Raw genomic sequence first — 16,684 nt, 5'->3', positions numbered from 1 at the left:
AATTTTAGAAATTTGGCTACAGTAGTATTTTCGTTTTTATTTGGCAATTAGTGTTCAATCATGTATTAATTAGGTTCAAAACGTTCGTCTCGTAATTTTCTACCAAATTGTGCAATAAGTTTTTTTTTGTCTACATTTAATGTTCCATGCACGTATCGTAAGATTCGATGTGATGGCTACTGTAGCACTTTTTAGGAATTTGGTTGGGAACTAAACAAACACTGCGTTATGCCTCGCCAGGCCCGGCTCAGGGGAGGGCAGCCGGTGCGACCGCCGGGGGCCCAAGGAGTGTCGGATACCGTGAGAAGGGGTACCCTAAGCAAGAACCAAAAAACGACTGCTTAGACTTCGTAAAGATCGAAACCAGCTAAACACCGCTGGCCTCGGCCGATTCTCCGACTCGCCCGAGGCCCCCTCACCGCTGACCTCGGGCGATCCCCCACCGAAGGCCTCGGCCGACCCCCTCTCGTCGCAGGCCTCGGCCGGGCTGCCGACCCTCCGTCTCGCGCGAGGCGGGCTTGGCCGCACTCCGCTGCCTCTTCCTTCGCCTGTCCCTCTGACAAAACGTCGCGTCGCATTAACTCAGCCAACTGCTGCCGCTGACATCGGCCGCATGCTCGGCACAGTACAGCGGAATGGCCGACGGGACAGGAGGCAGGACTGGGCAGGGGTTACCCACCACTGTGCCCACTGCCATGCACATGGTTGACGCCCATGCCTCACTGTGCTGCCAACTCTTGCTCCGAGAACAACGCGGCGTGGGGAGCCACATCTGGGATACTGTGGCCTCGGAATCAGTACCCAGGACCAATAATTCCCCCCAAAGCCTTGGCAGTTTGCTTCAGGGGCTCGGCAGCCTGAGGATCCACGTCCGCCGAGCCCCCCACGATGGCCCGGCCTCGGCACAGCGGGTCTCGGCACAACCGACTACAGCGGCCACCAGGCCTCGGCACTTCACCAAGTCAACAAATGTACAGGAGCGCAGCATGTCGCCGGCCTTGGAGACCATACCGATTAGACGCCGATCCCCCACGACGCCACGCTGCTCCAGGGAGCAGAATACGTCAGCAAATAGTAGCCCTCATGTACTTCTGGCTTTCTCCTTGCGGCTATAAAAGGAGGTAGCCGGTACCATTTCTAGGGGGAAGAGAAAAACGAGCAGAAGGACGAACACACCAATAGAACTACACACTTCCACGCTGCTTGAGAACAACGCCTCAAGCAGCCCGCACCACCCCCACCGAGACCTGGGGCTAGCTCCCTCTCTCACTCAGCTTGTAACCCCCTACTACGAGCACTCCGGTGCAAGGAATACAAGATCGATCTCTCAGACTGGACATAGGGCCCCGATTGCCTGAACCAGTATAAACCTTGTGTCTCTTTGCATCACCATCCGGTTCGGGAGCACGCAGCACAAATTCACTCGTTGGTTGAGGGACCCCTGGTTCCAAAACACCGACAAGGAGCTAGGGGGCCAAGAGCATATAGATAATTAATAGATATAATTTTTTATTTGGCATAAGCTTTTAAAGGTCGAACAAACATCAGCCCATGCCATACAATACCTACATATTTCTATTCTGCCGCACAGGCCGCGGATCGAGCGAGGAGCTAGCGTTCGTTTTCCGCCGGCGCCGGTGCTTCATGTTCTTGCTCATTGACGTGGACGCGCTATTCTTGCGTGGAGACGCCCCGCCGACTCACCCGACGTGGTCGCTAACTCGCCGACGCACCGCACACCGGCACACCGCCGTGGTGCCGCGACGGCGCGAGCTGCAACTGCATGCAAGGACGGCGAACAGCACATGCGATCACAGTAAGCAACCCCAACATGCCAATACCCATGATCGGTTAGTATTTTCCAATTTCCAATTTTTTACTTGGACCTCTGGAAGCTAGCGCCAGGAACATTACCGTATTGAAGCCTATTTTTTCTTATTTGTTTAATTATTTTGTGTATGCGTTTTACTTGTACAGAGGTAGGGTTATAAAGTTCTAATTCAATGTATTTATTTAGATACTTATTAGATGCTGCCTAAGAAGCATTTGTCGAGCGCTCAGAAAAGTAAAATATTGAGAAGAATTTTTTGGACCACATTGATCTTTATATTGTTCTTAAAGATTTTGCATCAATAAATGCTTAAAGACGGTTTTTTACAAGACACTGAAGCATTATATTTTTATTTGAGGTAATCATAACAATTATTGTTCTTTTTAATTTTCTTGTTATACTATCGTTATCTTTTATACAAACTAAGTATATGCTGCAAATAAACTTTTATTATTTGATCTTTACATAGTTCAACAGGTCCTTATCGTCTTGCTTGCCAAGGGCCCTTAAATTTGTAGAGCCGGCCCTGTGCCTCGCCGATGGGAGCCGGGAAATCAGCTTGTTTTTCGCACGGGCACGCATCCGCTCGACCTCAACCTTCAGGAACACAAATCACGAGCCATGATTAAAGTTATTGATACTACGAAGAATGCAGTATCCACAAACACGGTGACAAAAAAATATCTGAACTTTGTACTCTTTGATTTTACATGTTCTGAAACTGAACATCTATAGCAAACTGAACAAAAGAACTGAATAAGAGTAGCGGCACAACGGCGTTGACTCGTTGAGTAACCTAGAAAACTTACCATTCTATATCAGAATAAACAACACTTTTAACTTGCTATGTCAAATCCAAATGGATACTAATACCAACTGCTATGCTGATGCAAAAGAAAATTACTGTCTTGGCTGTAAGTATTATCTCGAGCTAAATTTTAAAACAAAGATTATCTTCATATTCTATTTGTTTGAGAAAGCACCCCGATGGGGAGTGACCAAATGATACAGTAACTGTAGCCAGGACGTGCAGTGTTAACAGAGCTAGGATACTATTATACTAGTCCACAACTGAACAAAGCTTCCCATGAAGGTATGGTTGCATGCATATGCATTTTGCAAATGTTGTGGTACAAGGATGCTAAACAAAACTCAAGGAAAAATCTGCCAACCTCGAATTTTCTCATTTCAGCTTCTATTTGGGCTTTCTGATGATCCTCCCATGCTTGGATCTTGATCGCTTCTCATTTGAATATGGAGAGTAAAATGCAGATCAAGTCACCTAGCACCAATTGAACATTGGGGCCTAACGTCCTTCGTGGAGTTGTTGGCCGAGAACAGTTTGGACTTGTTGCTCTCACCGGTGTTCCTGTCCGAGATGGTTCTTGGCTTCCAATAAGAGTCATTTATGTGCCCCATATCTCTCATTGACACTGACCGAACTATTGATGGAGGATTTATGCATGTTGTTGCGCTTCGAAGCGTGGTGGATGCATCTCATTGACGGTTAAAGGTGAGAAAATTAAAACAGCCGCCTGTGGGCCCCATCGTCCCAATCATGCTGCTCCTGTTCTTGTTCGTACGAGCTCCCATGGCTTGGGCATGTGACCAGATTGTGACTAGCTACGAGCTACTCCTATCCGTTATAGCTAGTAGCTATGTGGTGAATAAACTGAAGCAGCTTAGCTGCAGATTAGTGCGTGTGATCCTCCATTTGAGCCGTGCTTAGGCATATGGATGGGACTGTTACGTTACAGCAGCGCCCGTGCGGCACAGTGGTATCCTAGAACTTGTGTTGTTTCAGTGAGCTAGGGACTACTGCTGGCGATGCAACAAGACTGTTCTTGGGATGACCACAAGGACGAATTATTCTGTTGTAAAAAAAAAGGACGAATTATTCAGAAGCTTAGAGTCGTCTGATCGAGGGTTTTACTACTTATCGATCGCTGGATCTTCTCTGTAGCTGTCTTTTACCGTGGCTCTGTCACTAACAGCACTTGTCAACAATAGTCGAACGGAAGCTGCTAGTCTAATTTGCATGGACCTAGTTAACGAGCGAGTGGTCGCGCGTTCAAGGAGCACACAACCTTGCCGGTGTCATCCTCACCCCGGCTTCCATCACCCGTGATCGATGGCTCCCGTCGCCTTGCCGCACCACCCGTCTCTCGACCCTGTCCTCCCTAATCACGCGACTCCCCCGCTACCAGCCCTGTCCGGCCGCCATTTCCCACCTCCCCGATGGGCGGCGCCCTCGCTATCCCGGCATAGGGCGCCCCCGCCGCCCCGCCTAGCCGCCATCTTGCCCGTTGTCGTAGGTTGGTTGCTGCGGCAAGCATTGTTGTTCGTCGGGTGTCACTGAGTCTGGGTCTCTGGTGGCTCGGTGGACTCAAGAACACAAGAGAAGACACGACGATGTATCCTGGTTCAGGTTATCGGAGCCCTACGTCCAGCAGTGGTTTGTTCTTTGTATTCGAGAGCACCTAAATCGGGGGTTACAACGAAAGAGAAAAAGATTTGGCAGGGGATTGCTCGGTGCTGTCCTAGGCTCGTCAGCGGTGAGGTTGGTTCCCCGGCGATGGAGAAGAACGCTATACTCTCTCACCGGATTGCCGTGGGGAGGAACGCTCATTTGTTCCTCTTAGGTTTGCTCTACCTCTGGGCCGAGCTCCGAATGCTCTATTCTGTTTGCCCTCGACCTCTTTGGTCTCGTCCTCCCCCTCTCTATAGGATCCGACCTCCTCCTTATAGACCGAGGAAGGTCGGGTACAAGGCGGTTCGGGGGTTTTGAGTCTATGGTCTACATGCGTGGGAGTCTAGGAGGGTGCTGCTGCAGCATGGATGGACTCTGGTGTTGTCGTCGAGTCGGGGGAGCTTTTCGGGTTCTGCCTAGCTCTTCTGGTTCTAACACTCTGACCGTCAGGGGCGGTCGGCTTGGGCCAACCTCCACTAGGTGATCCTTCTCGAGGCTTCCTTGGAGGCAAAGGCGCCTAGCTCGGGGTGCTGACGAGCGGGCTCGGGAGCCCCCACGCCCCTGGAGCCAGCGTTGAGGCTTGTCTTCTTGTGTCACGCCGCCTGTGTGACTTTGTCGGAGGAGTGGGTGATAGCACCGCACGCCCGTCGGTCGGGGCAACGTTGAGGAGCCCCCGAGCCCTGTCCACTGGGCGGGCTGAGCGGTGAAGCTCGGGGCGTAGGACTCCTGCTCGAGCACTTGCTCGGGTTCGAGGGCAAGCTTAGGGTTAGGCTCGAGCTGCCGTCGGTTGGGAGCCCAAGGCTTTAGCGAGGCCCCGGGCCCTAAGCAGAGGCCTGATCCTGCCGGAGAGTACGCACGAGCGTATCCGATGGGTATAGCCCCCGAGCGATCCTACAGGGGTTGGTCAAGGGGTCTTTCGGTCGGGAGTCTATCTACCGAGAACTTAACATACCCCTATGTTTGACTCTCGTCACCCGCTACCACTTTTCACAACCACCTCCCCCAAAAGCCTCTTCTATAGCTGGCGGTTGGTTGATTCCCTAACACAGGAACCCTAACCCTTTCTTCTTCCTCTCGGCGGCAGCGTGCACATGGATCATGCGAGTGCACACGACGCATCGCGTGATAGAGTTTCCGAATTCGCATACTCACACATCCCCACGACACAGTTAAGTACAGTAGGCACAAGTAGATGCACAAGACTACATGAGTAGCAATGCTAATAAAAACATCGTGTTCGCTGCAATTGCAGCTATAATTTGCCTTCTACGACCGTAGATAGAACTAAAAAAAGCTACAGCGGCTTTGACTTTGCTCTCAAGCGAATAGATACAATTGTTACCTTTTTTTTCTTGTTGACGTGTCCTTATTATTATACTAGAAAAATATAGTAGAAAATAATTCAGTGGAATAACCAACATTGTTAAACCTCACTCACAATTTCTTTTATAGCTCCCTCTCAAGCATCAACAACAAAGAAAAGTTCTAAAAATAAGAAAAAAAACTCTCACGTACTGCTTTTTTTAATTATCAAATAAGAAAAGTCACACCACCCATTACTGCAATTGAATGCTGGCCCGACCCAGCAATGAAAGCCTAGCAAGCATTGGTAGCTTTCTCCTCGATTATGGCCCACTTCCTTCCCCTTCACCCTGTCGATGACACTCTTTCTATTTAGTCGTCGCCGCTCATAAACCCTAACCAAAAGTCCCCTTCTCCTACTCCCTTTCCCACTGGCGGCGGCGCCCACGATGAGGCGCCACCTACCACGGCCTTGCTATGTAGTCTCATGCCATAGGAGAGCCTTCCTCTCGCCCACTGTGCCCCACTCCACCTCCCATGGGTGCCCTACCGCTACCGTCGAGAGCACTAGTCCCAAAGGGTGCGCACCCCTCCTCGCATCGTCAGGTAAGGAAACCCTACCCTACTCTCTTGTGCACCTTGTTCGATTTTCGTTCATGTGTGATGTTTGCGGTGACGTGATCCCGCGAATCCATTTCAACCTCCACAGACAAACGCCCCCATCTGTCCGCTTTGTCGGGGATTTGCCTCGCCGCATCTTGGGATAGTTGTCGCCTCTGAAATGCGAAGCATGATTTGGCGTGTTGAGGCCTCTCCCATGGCGTGGGGACATCTTGGGTGTACTGGTTGTAGGCTTCGTTATAGAAACCCTAGACTAGAGCTGGGGCTTAGGGATGTCTGCCAAATAGAAAAAATGCTCTTTCCCTTGGTCATCTAGACGGTGATTGTCCTTAGGATTCATGAGCATGGCCTATTCGGCGGGATTGTGGAGATGTGTGCATTTGGAAGGTTGGAGGATTTCTATCTGATTGAGGTATATACATGTTAGATACCAGAATCAGTGTGCTATACTGTGTCAGTAATCTTAGGACAACTAAAAGAGTCAAGGTGTTCTATATGGCATGCGCCAAGGCATGTCATCACTTTCAACTTCTCAAGGGTAACACAATTATATCTAGCTTTTACCTAGAAAACCTTTAACATAGGTTAGTGCCATTACCCACATGATTTTTTTATTAAGGAAATCACTGGACTAGTTTTCCCCCTTTTTAAGGGGAATTTCGTTCTCCACAAGTGTTGTTCTTGTCCACCGTTACTTTATCAATCAACTACCATGCTTTTAGCTTTATGGCTCGTTTGGTTGGGGGTAGTTAAAAGGAGGGAATGAGAGTTTAGAGATAGGAGTTTAGAAATCTTTTGTTTGTTTCGTGGGAATGTGAGTTTTGGTGGGAAGGGGAAGGGAGTTTAGAGGGCCAACTCCTACTAATCAATTCCCCAGGGAAGGGTGGAAATTTGGTGGGAGTTGTGTTCATAATAAAAGAAAAGTAGATCCTCACCGCCCATCATGATTTGCCTTTTAATTTCTCCCTCAAAATCCCCACACCAAATAGGGGATATAAATTCCCTCCTCAATTCCTTTTCTTATTTCCCTCCACAAACCAAACAAGGGATTGAGAATAAAAGTCATTTTTTCATCTCAATTCCTTCTGTCAACTCCCATTACTAATTCCCATGCAGTTGCTAAACACACCTGGCCATGTGTTTTCCTTTCGTTTTTTCTTTTTGAGAAAGAGGAATGTGGCCATGTGGGCTATGGCACTCGAAGCACTGTATATAATAACATGAATAGTGTCCAAAATATTGAGTACAATGGGCCGATATGGATACGCCACCTATCCATTTTTTACTGAATACGGCCCAGCCCAACAATAGCACTGCGCGGCATGCGCCCTTATCGCCCCTCTGTCCCCGACGCTCGCACGCCCTAGACCCCGCCCGACGCCAGCACCTCGCCCTCGCGCCGCCTCTACCGCACACGCGCGACGAGCTTCGCCCCCGCTCGCCGGCCGTCGGCAACGAGCCTCCTCCCTGCTCGGCGGTCGCTGGAGACGAGCCCCCGCCCCCGCTCGCCTGACACCAGGGACGATCCTGCGCTCGGCTCCCGCGACGTCGATCCGGCGACCACCCGTGAGTTCATCCCGTTCCCCATTCTCGATCTACTCTGTTTCTGCAGTTCTCGACTTCTCGTTGCTTGATTGCGTTGTCCACCACTTCCCCTTCCCATTCTCGGTCTACTCTATTTCTGCAGTTATTGACTTCTCGTTGCTTGATTTTCTTTGTTCCCCACTTCCCCGTACTGATTAGGGTTTTCCATGCTTGATTGTTTCTATGCAATAGATGACGTCTCCAAATATGAGTAGTGCTAGTGCAAGTCTCCAAATATGAGTAGTGCTAGTGCAAGCTGCATCTTTTGGTTTGTATGATCTGCGGCTTGATGTCTGACGAGAATGAGACAAATGACGAAGACCAAACTTGATGCGAGCCTGAATGCGTTTTGTGAATTTCCTAAATTTGAGACTGCTATATTTGAGAATTGAACTGTGGAGATTAGAATTCCTTCTCGCCATTTCAGACAAGAGGTGCAATGCTTTTCTTCCCTACATGAAAATGATTGAATTGCAAACACGAGCAACTCATTGGCTGTGTTTCTTTTTACTAAGAATGCCAGTGTTGATAGACTGATGCAAGTTAGACTTCTATTTAGCTACTAGCCTAGTGTTATATTCAGTGATGCCTGTTCTGGTCATCTTAGGTGCTAGCCTAGCCTACTACCATTATAATTGTACATCATGCTTTGCTCCTATAATTTGCCAGTGATTTTTTTTTCCTATCAAGCTTTTGTTCTGGAATTGTAGATTAGCTTTTGGCTGTTGTCTATGACTTGTAACTTGCTTGGTGGTCTTAGGAATAATATCTGAATTGAATATGTATGTACGTCAAGACCTTACTTTGAGTGATTCCTGACAAGGAACATGAGATTATTCTGAGTGTACAAGTAATTATATTCAATGTGATATGGATGTGTGCAAAATTAACAGTATTTATGGGATCAGTCACTCGGATTTAGTTATATTGAACATGAGGTTATTACAACCTGATATCAGGACAGTGCAACAGTTCAGGCATCACATTTTGGAATACACTGGGCCCTTATAGAGTCAATGTATTGTATTTCCGTCAGTTCATAGCATGCATTGTGATTGTTTCTTCTTCAAATATCATACATGCCTATATTCTCATATTTGGTCAGGGTCATCACTACAATTTGAAATCTGTTTTCCATTCAAAACTCGATGATAATTGAGTTTTTTTGGAATTGTTGCAAAATAAACATTATAAGATATGCTCGTGGGGCTCTGATATGGTTTTCTTCCAATATTATGACATTAGATTCACCGAGATTGTAGTGTTAAATGTTGCTTGATGGATTTGAAAACTCAAATCCTTTGTGTCAACCTTATTACATTCATTTGCATGTGACATGTTTGGATAAGGTGTGACTGGATTTTTCTAAGTTTTATATATGATAGGAATTGCATTTCAAAGGATTTAATTTGTGCTTGGATTTCTTTTGTACATGATAGAAATAGTGCTGCAGCTAGAGCATGATTTTTTACAGGATTGAAACATCGTTTGCAGTTTAGTTTTTAGTTCTTGACGGCAGCAATTGCAAGCAGCCTAACCCAGCATGTACAATCAATCATCGATTTGTCACTGTAGCAATTGCAAGCAGCACGGAACGCTTAAATGTTTCCAGAAGCACGTACAAGCACAGCCAGCCAGCAGACTGGTTTCAAACCATTGAAACCGTACAGCAACCCAGCCCAACCCAACCCGATGAGCAACCCTCCGCGCAACACAAAAACCCGACCAACCGAGGAAACTGTCTACCAGCGGGCTGGGTTGGAAAACCGGCTGAAACTGCTTGAACCCGTGAGTCAACAGGCCTACATACCAGTATCCTTCCAATACCTATACGCCTACCTGAATCCGTGCTGCATAGATACCTATATGCCCATCAGCCACAGCAACATGATTTGTTAATATCCTTTTGAAATCTTATGTTATTGTTCTCTTTGACATGACTGGCATGTGGCATCTCATCAGTCATCAGTGTCTCTAATACCAGATTATGGAAATGCTACTGTTAAGTGGTTTTCTTCACCACCATGGCTTAATAGATACACACAACTAGCATTTTTAATATTCAGCTGTCTGTATGGATATTTATTCATGGTTTCGGTCACTTCTGGCTTGTTTCGATGAAGTAAATCCTAATTATTTGGTTTCGAATTCCCCTTCCCAAACTGACTCATGGAAGTTGATATGCTTTAAGATTTCAAGTGTGGTCTAGGAAAATATTCTTTTGTATTATATGTTAAAATGAACATCTTAATATGCAGTGTTGGTGCTATTGGGACAATTACTGCCTGTTTTGACTATAGCTAATCCATAGTAATCGAAGTAACTTGCAAGTTGCTCTCCTTTCTATGGGGAAAATGTTATTTTGATGACCACTATCCATTTTGAATTCTGTGTTACTGCTCCATCATATTTGCCTGTACGTTTTTTGTTTTGTTCTCAAGGATTTTCCTAAGGCTCACACTTTCATGGCTTACTGTTAGGATAAACTTGTGATTTTCTGGTTTGCTAACTATGGATCAATTCTTTTTGCAGTTGCTTCGGTTAATGTTAGCTTATTGACAAAGATGGCTGATAATGGTAATGCCAAAGGGGGATCTGGTGCCTATACAATTAATCTCGAGAACTTCAGTAAGCGGCTGAAGGTATTCTATGACCATTGGAAGGAGCACAAGTCTGATCTTTGGAGTTCGTCTGATGCTATTGCAATTGCTACCCCACCTCCTTCTGATGATCTTCGTTATTTGAAATCATCAGCCCTGGATATTTGGCTACTTGGATATGAATTTCCAGAAACGATAATTGTCTTCATGCACAAGCAAATACATGTTTTATGCAGTCAGAAGAAAGCAAATCTTATCGGGACCCTCAAGAAGGCTGCAAATGAGGCTGTTGGTGCTGACATTGTGTTGCATGTGAAAACCAAGAATGGTGATGGTGCTGACTTGATGGATGACATAGTGCAGGCTGCTCGTAATCAATCGAAATCAGACAAGCCAGTTGTTGGACACATTGCCAAAGAGGTACCTGAGGGTAAGCTTCTTGAAACATGGACACAAAAGTTATCCGGGTCAGGCGTACGACTTACAGATGTAACAAACGGCTTCTCTGAGCTCTTTGCTGTGAAGGACACCACAGAGATCACGTGTGTGAAGAAGGCTGCTTACTTAACTTCATCTGTTCTGAAAAATTTTGTTGTTCCAAAGCTGGAGAAGGTTATTGATGAGGAGAAGAAAATCTCACACTCATCTTTGATGGATGACACAGAGAAGGCTATTCTTGATCCCCTCAAGGTCAAGGTGAAGTTGAAGCCTGACAATGTTGATATATGCTATCCTCCAGTCTTTCAAAGTGGGGGTAAGTTTGATCTGAAGCCTGGTGCATCTAGCAACAACGAGTACTTGTATTATGATTCTGCAAGTGTTATCATCTGTGCAATTGGTTCCAAATACAGTAGCTATTGTTCAAATGTTGCTCGGACATATCTTATTGATGCTACCCCTACGCAAAGTAAAGCATATGAGACCCTTTTGAAAGCTCATGAAGCTGCTGTTCAAGAAGTGAAACCAGGCAATCCGATGAGTGCGGTTTATCAAGCTGCAGTGGCAGTGATTGAGAGGGATGCCCCTGAACTACTTCCTAATCTAACAAAGTCAGCTGGAACTGGAATAGGCCTTGAATTCCGAGAATCTGGCTTAAATCTGAATGCCAAGAATGATCGTAAGATAAAACATGGAATGGTTTTTAATGTCTCCCTTGGTTTGCATAACGTCCAGGCAGAAACCACCAGTGAGAAGACAAAGCAGTTTTCACTGTTGTTAGCTGATACAGTTTTAGTTAATGAAAGAGGACACGAGATCTTAACAGCACCTTGCTCCAAGGCAGTCAAAGATGTTGCTTATTCGTTCAATGAAGATGATGAAGACGTTGCTGAGGTGAAGACAGAGTCGAAGACCATAGATACCGTGCCAACCAAGGCAACTCTCAGGTCAGACAACCAGGAAATGTCGAAGGAAGAGCTCCGGAGACAGCACCAGGCTGAACTTGCTCGTCAAAAGAATGAAGAGACTGCTAGAAGGCTTGCTGGGGGTGGTTCTGGATCTGGTGAGGGACGTGGTCCTGCAAGGGCTTCAAATGAGCTTGTTGCATACAAGAATGTTAATGATGTACCATTTGTGAGAGATTTGGCGATCCAAGTAGACCAGAAGAATGAAGCTGTCCTCTTACCTATTTATGGCAGCATGGTTCCTTTCCATGTTTCTACTGTCAAGAGTGTGACCAGCCACCAGGACAACCGCACCTGCACTATCCGCGTCTTCTTCAATGTGCCTGGAATGCCATTCTCAAATGATAGCAAGCTAAATTCTCAAGGCGCTATCTATCTGAAAGAAATTACATTCCGCTCAAAAGATCCACGGCATAGCAGTGAAGTTGTTCAGCAGATCAAAACGTTGAGGAGGCAAGTTGCTTCAAGGGAGTCGGAGAGAGCTGAAAGGGCAACTCTTGTTACCCAGGAGAAACTTCAGATTGGAAACAACAGAATGAAGATGATGAGACTTAGTGATGTGTGGATACGACCTGCATTTGGTGGTCGTGGGAGGAAGCTCACTGGAAATCTTGAGGCTCATTTCAATGGTTTCAGATATTCTACTTCAAGGTCTGATGAGCGCGTGGACATCATGTTTGGAAATATAAAGCATGCCTTTTTCCAGCCTGCAGAGAAAGAAATGATTACTCTCCTTCATTTCCATCTGCACAACCATATCATGGTTGGAAACAAAAAGACAAAGGATGTCCAGTTCTATGTTGAAGTGATGGATGTTGTTCAGACTCTTGGTGGCAGTAGAAGATCGGCACTTGATCCTGATGAGATTGAAGAAGAGCAGCGTGAGAGGGATAGGAAGAACAGAATAAACATGGATTTCCAGAACTTTGTGAACAAGGTTAATGACCACTGGTCGCAACCACAGTTCAAGGGGCTTGACCTGGAGTTTGATGTCCCCCTTAGGGAGCTTGGGTTCCATGGTGTCCCATATAAAGCTTCCGCTTTCATCATTCCAACTTCTACTTGTTTGGTTGAGCTGATTGAGACCCCCTTCCTGGTGGTGAGCCTGAGTGAGATAGAGATTGTTAACCTGGAGAGGGTGGGCTTTGGAACGAAGAACTTTGACATGGCTATTGTGTTCAAGGATTTCAAGAAGGATGTTCTCCGCATTGACTCCATCCCTTCAGCATCGCTCGACGCGATAAAGGAGTGGCTGGACACAACTGACCTCAAGTACTACGAGAGCAGGCTGAATCTGAACTGGCGTCCTATCCTGAAAACTATAATTGATGATCCTCAGAAGTTCATTGACGATGGCGGCTGGGAGTTCCTGAACATGGAGGCGAGTGACTCAGAGACTGAGGACACAGAGGAGTCAGACCAAGGCTATGTGCCTTCCGATGCTGAGCCTGAGTCTGAGTCAGAAGATGATGACTCCGACCGCGAGTCCTTGGTGGAATCTGATGATGATGATGAAGAGTCAGATGAGGACTCAGAGGAGGAGAAGGGCAAGACCTGGGAGGAGCTGGAGCGCGAGGCAAGCAATGCGGACCGTGAGCACGGTGCAGAGTCGGACAGCGAGGAAGAGAGGAGGCGCCGCAAGGCGAAGACCTTCAGCAAGTCGCGTGCGCCGGAGCGCAGCAGCTTCAAGGGAGCTCCACCCTCCAAGAAGCCAAAGTTCAGGTGAATCCTGTGCCAGAGCGCAGCAGCTTCAAGAGAGCGCCACCTCCAAGAAGGCAGCTCAGGTTAATGGGGTACCTGCTGGTTGCTGTGGCGCCGTGGCTGCTTCCTGAACCTCCGTCCCCAGAGTAGACATGTCTGTAGGAGTGTCGTTTGTTATCTCTAGATTATCTTGGTGTTAGGTGAAATGTGACAGCTGAACTTTGTGGATGAACTGAGCGTTGAACTTGCATCATTGAGGAAAGGAAATCTAAGTTGATTGATTCGATATCCTCAGTGATGTAATATTTTCCTAGTTAGTTGGACGTACAGGCTGTATAATATTTATTTGTGCTTGCGGTTGATCCTTGGTACTTTGTAACCGTATACGGCAACATGGATGATGTTTCCTGCATGTGGAAGCATTGGGATAGGGCAAGTTTCCTGCTCTTTTTTTTGTTGCATGTGTTCATGTCTTTGCTTTTCCGTTTTTGATGCATGCATCGATGCTTCCTGTATAGTATAGCATCAACTGCATCGATCTGTTTGCCTATGAAGTTTAGCGTCCAGTTTAGTTTGGTTTCTGCAAGTCTGCTCTACCTGTGTTTCATTTGCATCCTGACATTATTCTTGGAGCTGATGTACTTTACGACTCAGCAGGTGAGCTACCATGTTCAGTCTTTCTATTACTGTTATTTCTCAAACGTGAATGATCATTTTGTGTCCCATCCATTCACTGATTACCTACCAATTTCCATTCGTATTGTCATTGTTTTGGCTGACTGACGTACCATTGCAAGATTTTGATAATCTGACCTTTCTTCTCGAAAATTCTTCTGGGTCAGTTTTCATCACCACATACATACCACAACCGTAGGTACCTACGAATCATTTCACCCCCTGTTTCACCTGGAAGAAGTGTGGCAAGCAATATTTCTGATAAATCAGTTGGATTTGTCTACGCAGTGGTCATAATCTGATTGAGTTTTTGATGGTCAAGTGGGGCTTGAACTTTTAAGTGTTTGAAACTGCTGGACGGTTTCTCTTTCCTGCCACCATGCAAGGCTGCTTCACTACAGGGGAATATTAAGTTTGTTGAAACTGCGCTTGAGGTTTGACGAGGAAAAACATAAATGACCCTGAGGCGAGGTAACTTACTTCCTGGATCTGCAAATCTGCAAGCGTATGAGAAGAATGGCATGTTTCGTCGGTTAGTGTTTTACAGGATATGGCGAAAAGGGCAGAGATATGGAGTGCCATATGGAATACCAATGGGCGTTCCAAGGGGAAAGGATCATTCATGCCAAGCCTTCTGGCATCGACAATTCCGTCAGCACTTCTGCTATGCAATGAAATTGACTACTCCCTCTATTTCAAATTATAAGACATTTTTGCATTTCTAGATTCATTGATTTTACTATGTATCTAAACCTAAGTGTATATCTAGATGCATAGCAAAATCTATGTATCTAGAAATACTAAAACGTCTTATAATTTAGAATAGAGGAAGTAGTTTTTAAAACCTTTATTTAAAACAGGCAGTATTGAAATGCCTTTGTATTCGGGGTTAACCTCCAGTGGAATCCGTAATGAGGTTGTGCACGATAACTTAATGATTGATTGCTTAATGGCACCACCACTCTAATCACCATTAGGATTGCTTCTAGTTTATTTACTTTATTTATTCAAACAACTCTCCTAGTTTATTTATGGCATGTTATTTATATATGTTCTTGACTTACAGCTACATATAGATGATGTATCATTGTACCTACGTATTGAAATCAGTATTTTAACCAAAAAATTCTTGTACTCTTGTTAGTTTTAGGTCTAAGTCATGGAAACCTTTGCAAATGGGCGAACTTAAGTAATTTATTAGGAAGCATATGATCATCTGAATGTTAATTGCCTTCTTATCATTTCTCCTAATTTGTTTTATTTCACTAAATCTTATGTTTGAACCTAGGAAAAAAACGATCAAATTCAAGAAGGGGGAACCGACAAACCTTGAGTCCAGGAACCCAGTCAAAATGCTTATTTATTACTTATACAAGAGTTGGTATGGTAGGAACACAGAGGCCCTGGTTGCTGGTGGCCTGGTGTGTCTGAAAGAGCATCTAGGCATGAACAGCTTTCAAGCATTCATTTTGTGGAAAAAAACCCCGGCTAATTAAATTGGAGCATTCATTTTGAAGACCATATGGTAATGAATATAATGAAAGCTCATGAACTAGCCAGCAAACAAAAGTAAACACGAAGGAAATGATCAGTTTTGAAGAGCCATTACTTCATTAGTAGGACTCAGACCTATGTGGTAATGAATATAATGAAAGCTCATGTGAAGAGGTTTTATCATTTATGTGTAGAGGTGGTTTTATCATTTAATTATATATATACTACTAAAGATAAGCACACATCCCCACGCACACTATTTCCTCTACTGTCGCATGCCAACATCCAACAACGATCTAGTAGTGCTACGTACAAGGATTCTTTTATATACCGTGTGTAGCGAACTGAGCTTAACATATACTCGCTCATTTCCTGAATAAATCAATTTCTAGAGTTATTCTAAGTTATTTTTTTTTTCAAATTTATGGAAAAGAGCATCAAGATTATATTTATGACACCAAATTAATATCATTAGATACCATATGAAATATATTTTCATAAATTTTTCATTTGGTGTCATAAATATTGTTATATTTTTCGATAAATTTGATTTTTTTTACTTAAGATAAGTCCAGAGATTGATTTATTCAGGGACAAAAAGGAGCATTGAATGTCTACATCTGAACTATGTTTCATAACAAAAAAAAAAGTTACCATGTGTAGTAGTACTGTCAAATACAGAGTTTACTACAGTAATATAAGATCCACAGGTTTTTCTTGCATGAGAAAGAAAACATGCATGTAAGGATGAGCAGCTGCATCTTATTGTTAGGATGTGCATCAGCCAAGCAATGTCCAGGCTTGTCATGCATGGAAAATCTTATTTACAGAAGAGAGAACTCATACTAAACCAACACCAAAACTATAACAAAATGGGGGGAAAACAAACAGAAATGAAAGAAACTCCGCAGAACGATGGCTAATTATTAGGAGCTTTAATTTCTTGTTCGTTCCGCTCTCTTAGCTAAAAACACGTCCGGTGCATGCGTGCGTGCGTGCGTGA

General features: G+C 45.2%; 1 protein-coding gene across 1 annotated transcript; it reads left to right on the top strand.

The window, feature by feature from the left end:
• The first annotated feature begins 7,598 nt into the window (after positions 1–7,598).
• On the top strand, positions 7,599–13,924 carry LOC136501991 (FACT complex subunit SPT16). The gene is made up of 2 exons (XM_066497508.1): positions 7,599–7,790; positions 10,341–13,924. Exon 2 carries the CDS (start codon positions 10,373–10,375, stop codon positions 13,535–13,537), a length of 3,165 nt encoding a protein of 1,054 aa, XP_066353605.1. The 5' UTR covers positions 7,599–7,790; positions 10,341–10,372; the 3' UTR covers positions 13,538–13,924.
• Positions 13,925–16,684: the final 2,760 nt, after the last annotated feature.

The sequence above is a fragment of the Miscanthus floridulus genome, chromosome 1, assembly GCF_019320115.1.
Source record: "Miscanthus floridulus cultivar M001 chromosome 1, ASM1932011v1, whole genome shotgun sequence".
NCBI lineage: Eukaryota > Viridiplantae > Streptophyta > Magnoliopsida > Poales > Poaceae > Miscanthus > Miscanthus floridulus.
The sequence above is the reverse complement of the archived record's forward strand: the minus strand, read 5'-3'. Positions and strand labels throughout refer to the sequence as shown.

Bases quoted from the DNA above. Each gene is read 5' to 3' on its own strand.
- LOC136501991 (XM_066497508.1), top strand. From the start codon at position 10,373: ATGGCTGATAATGGTAATGCCAAAGGGGGATCTGGTGCCTATACAATT.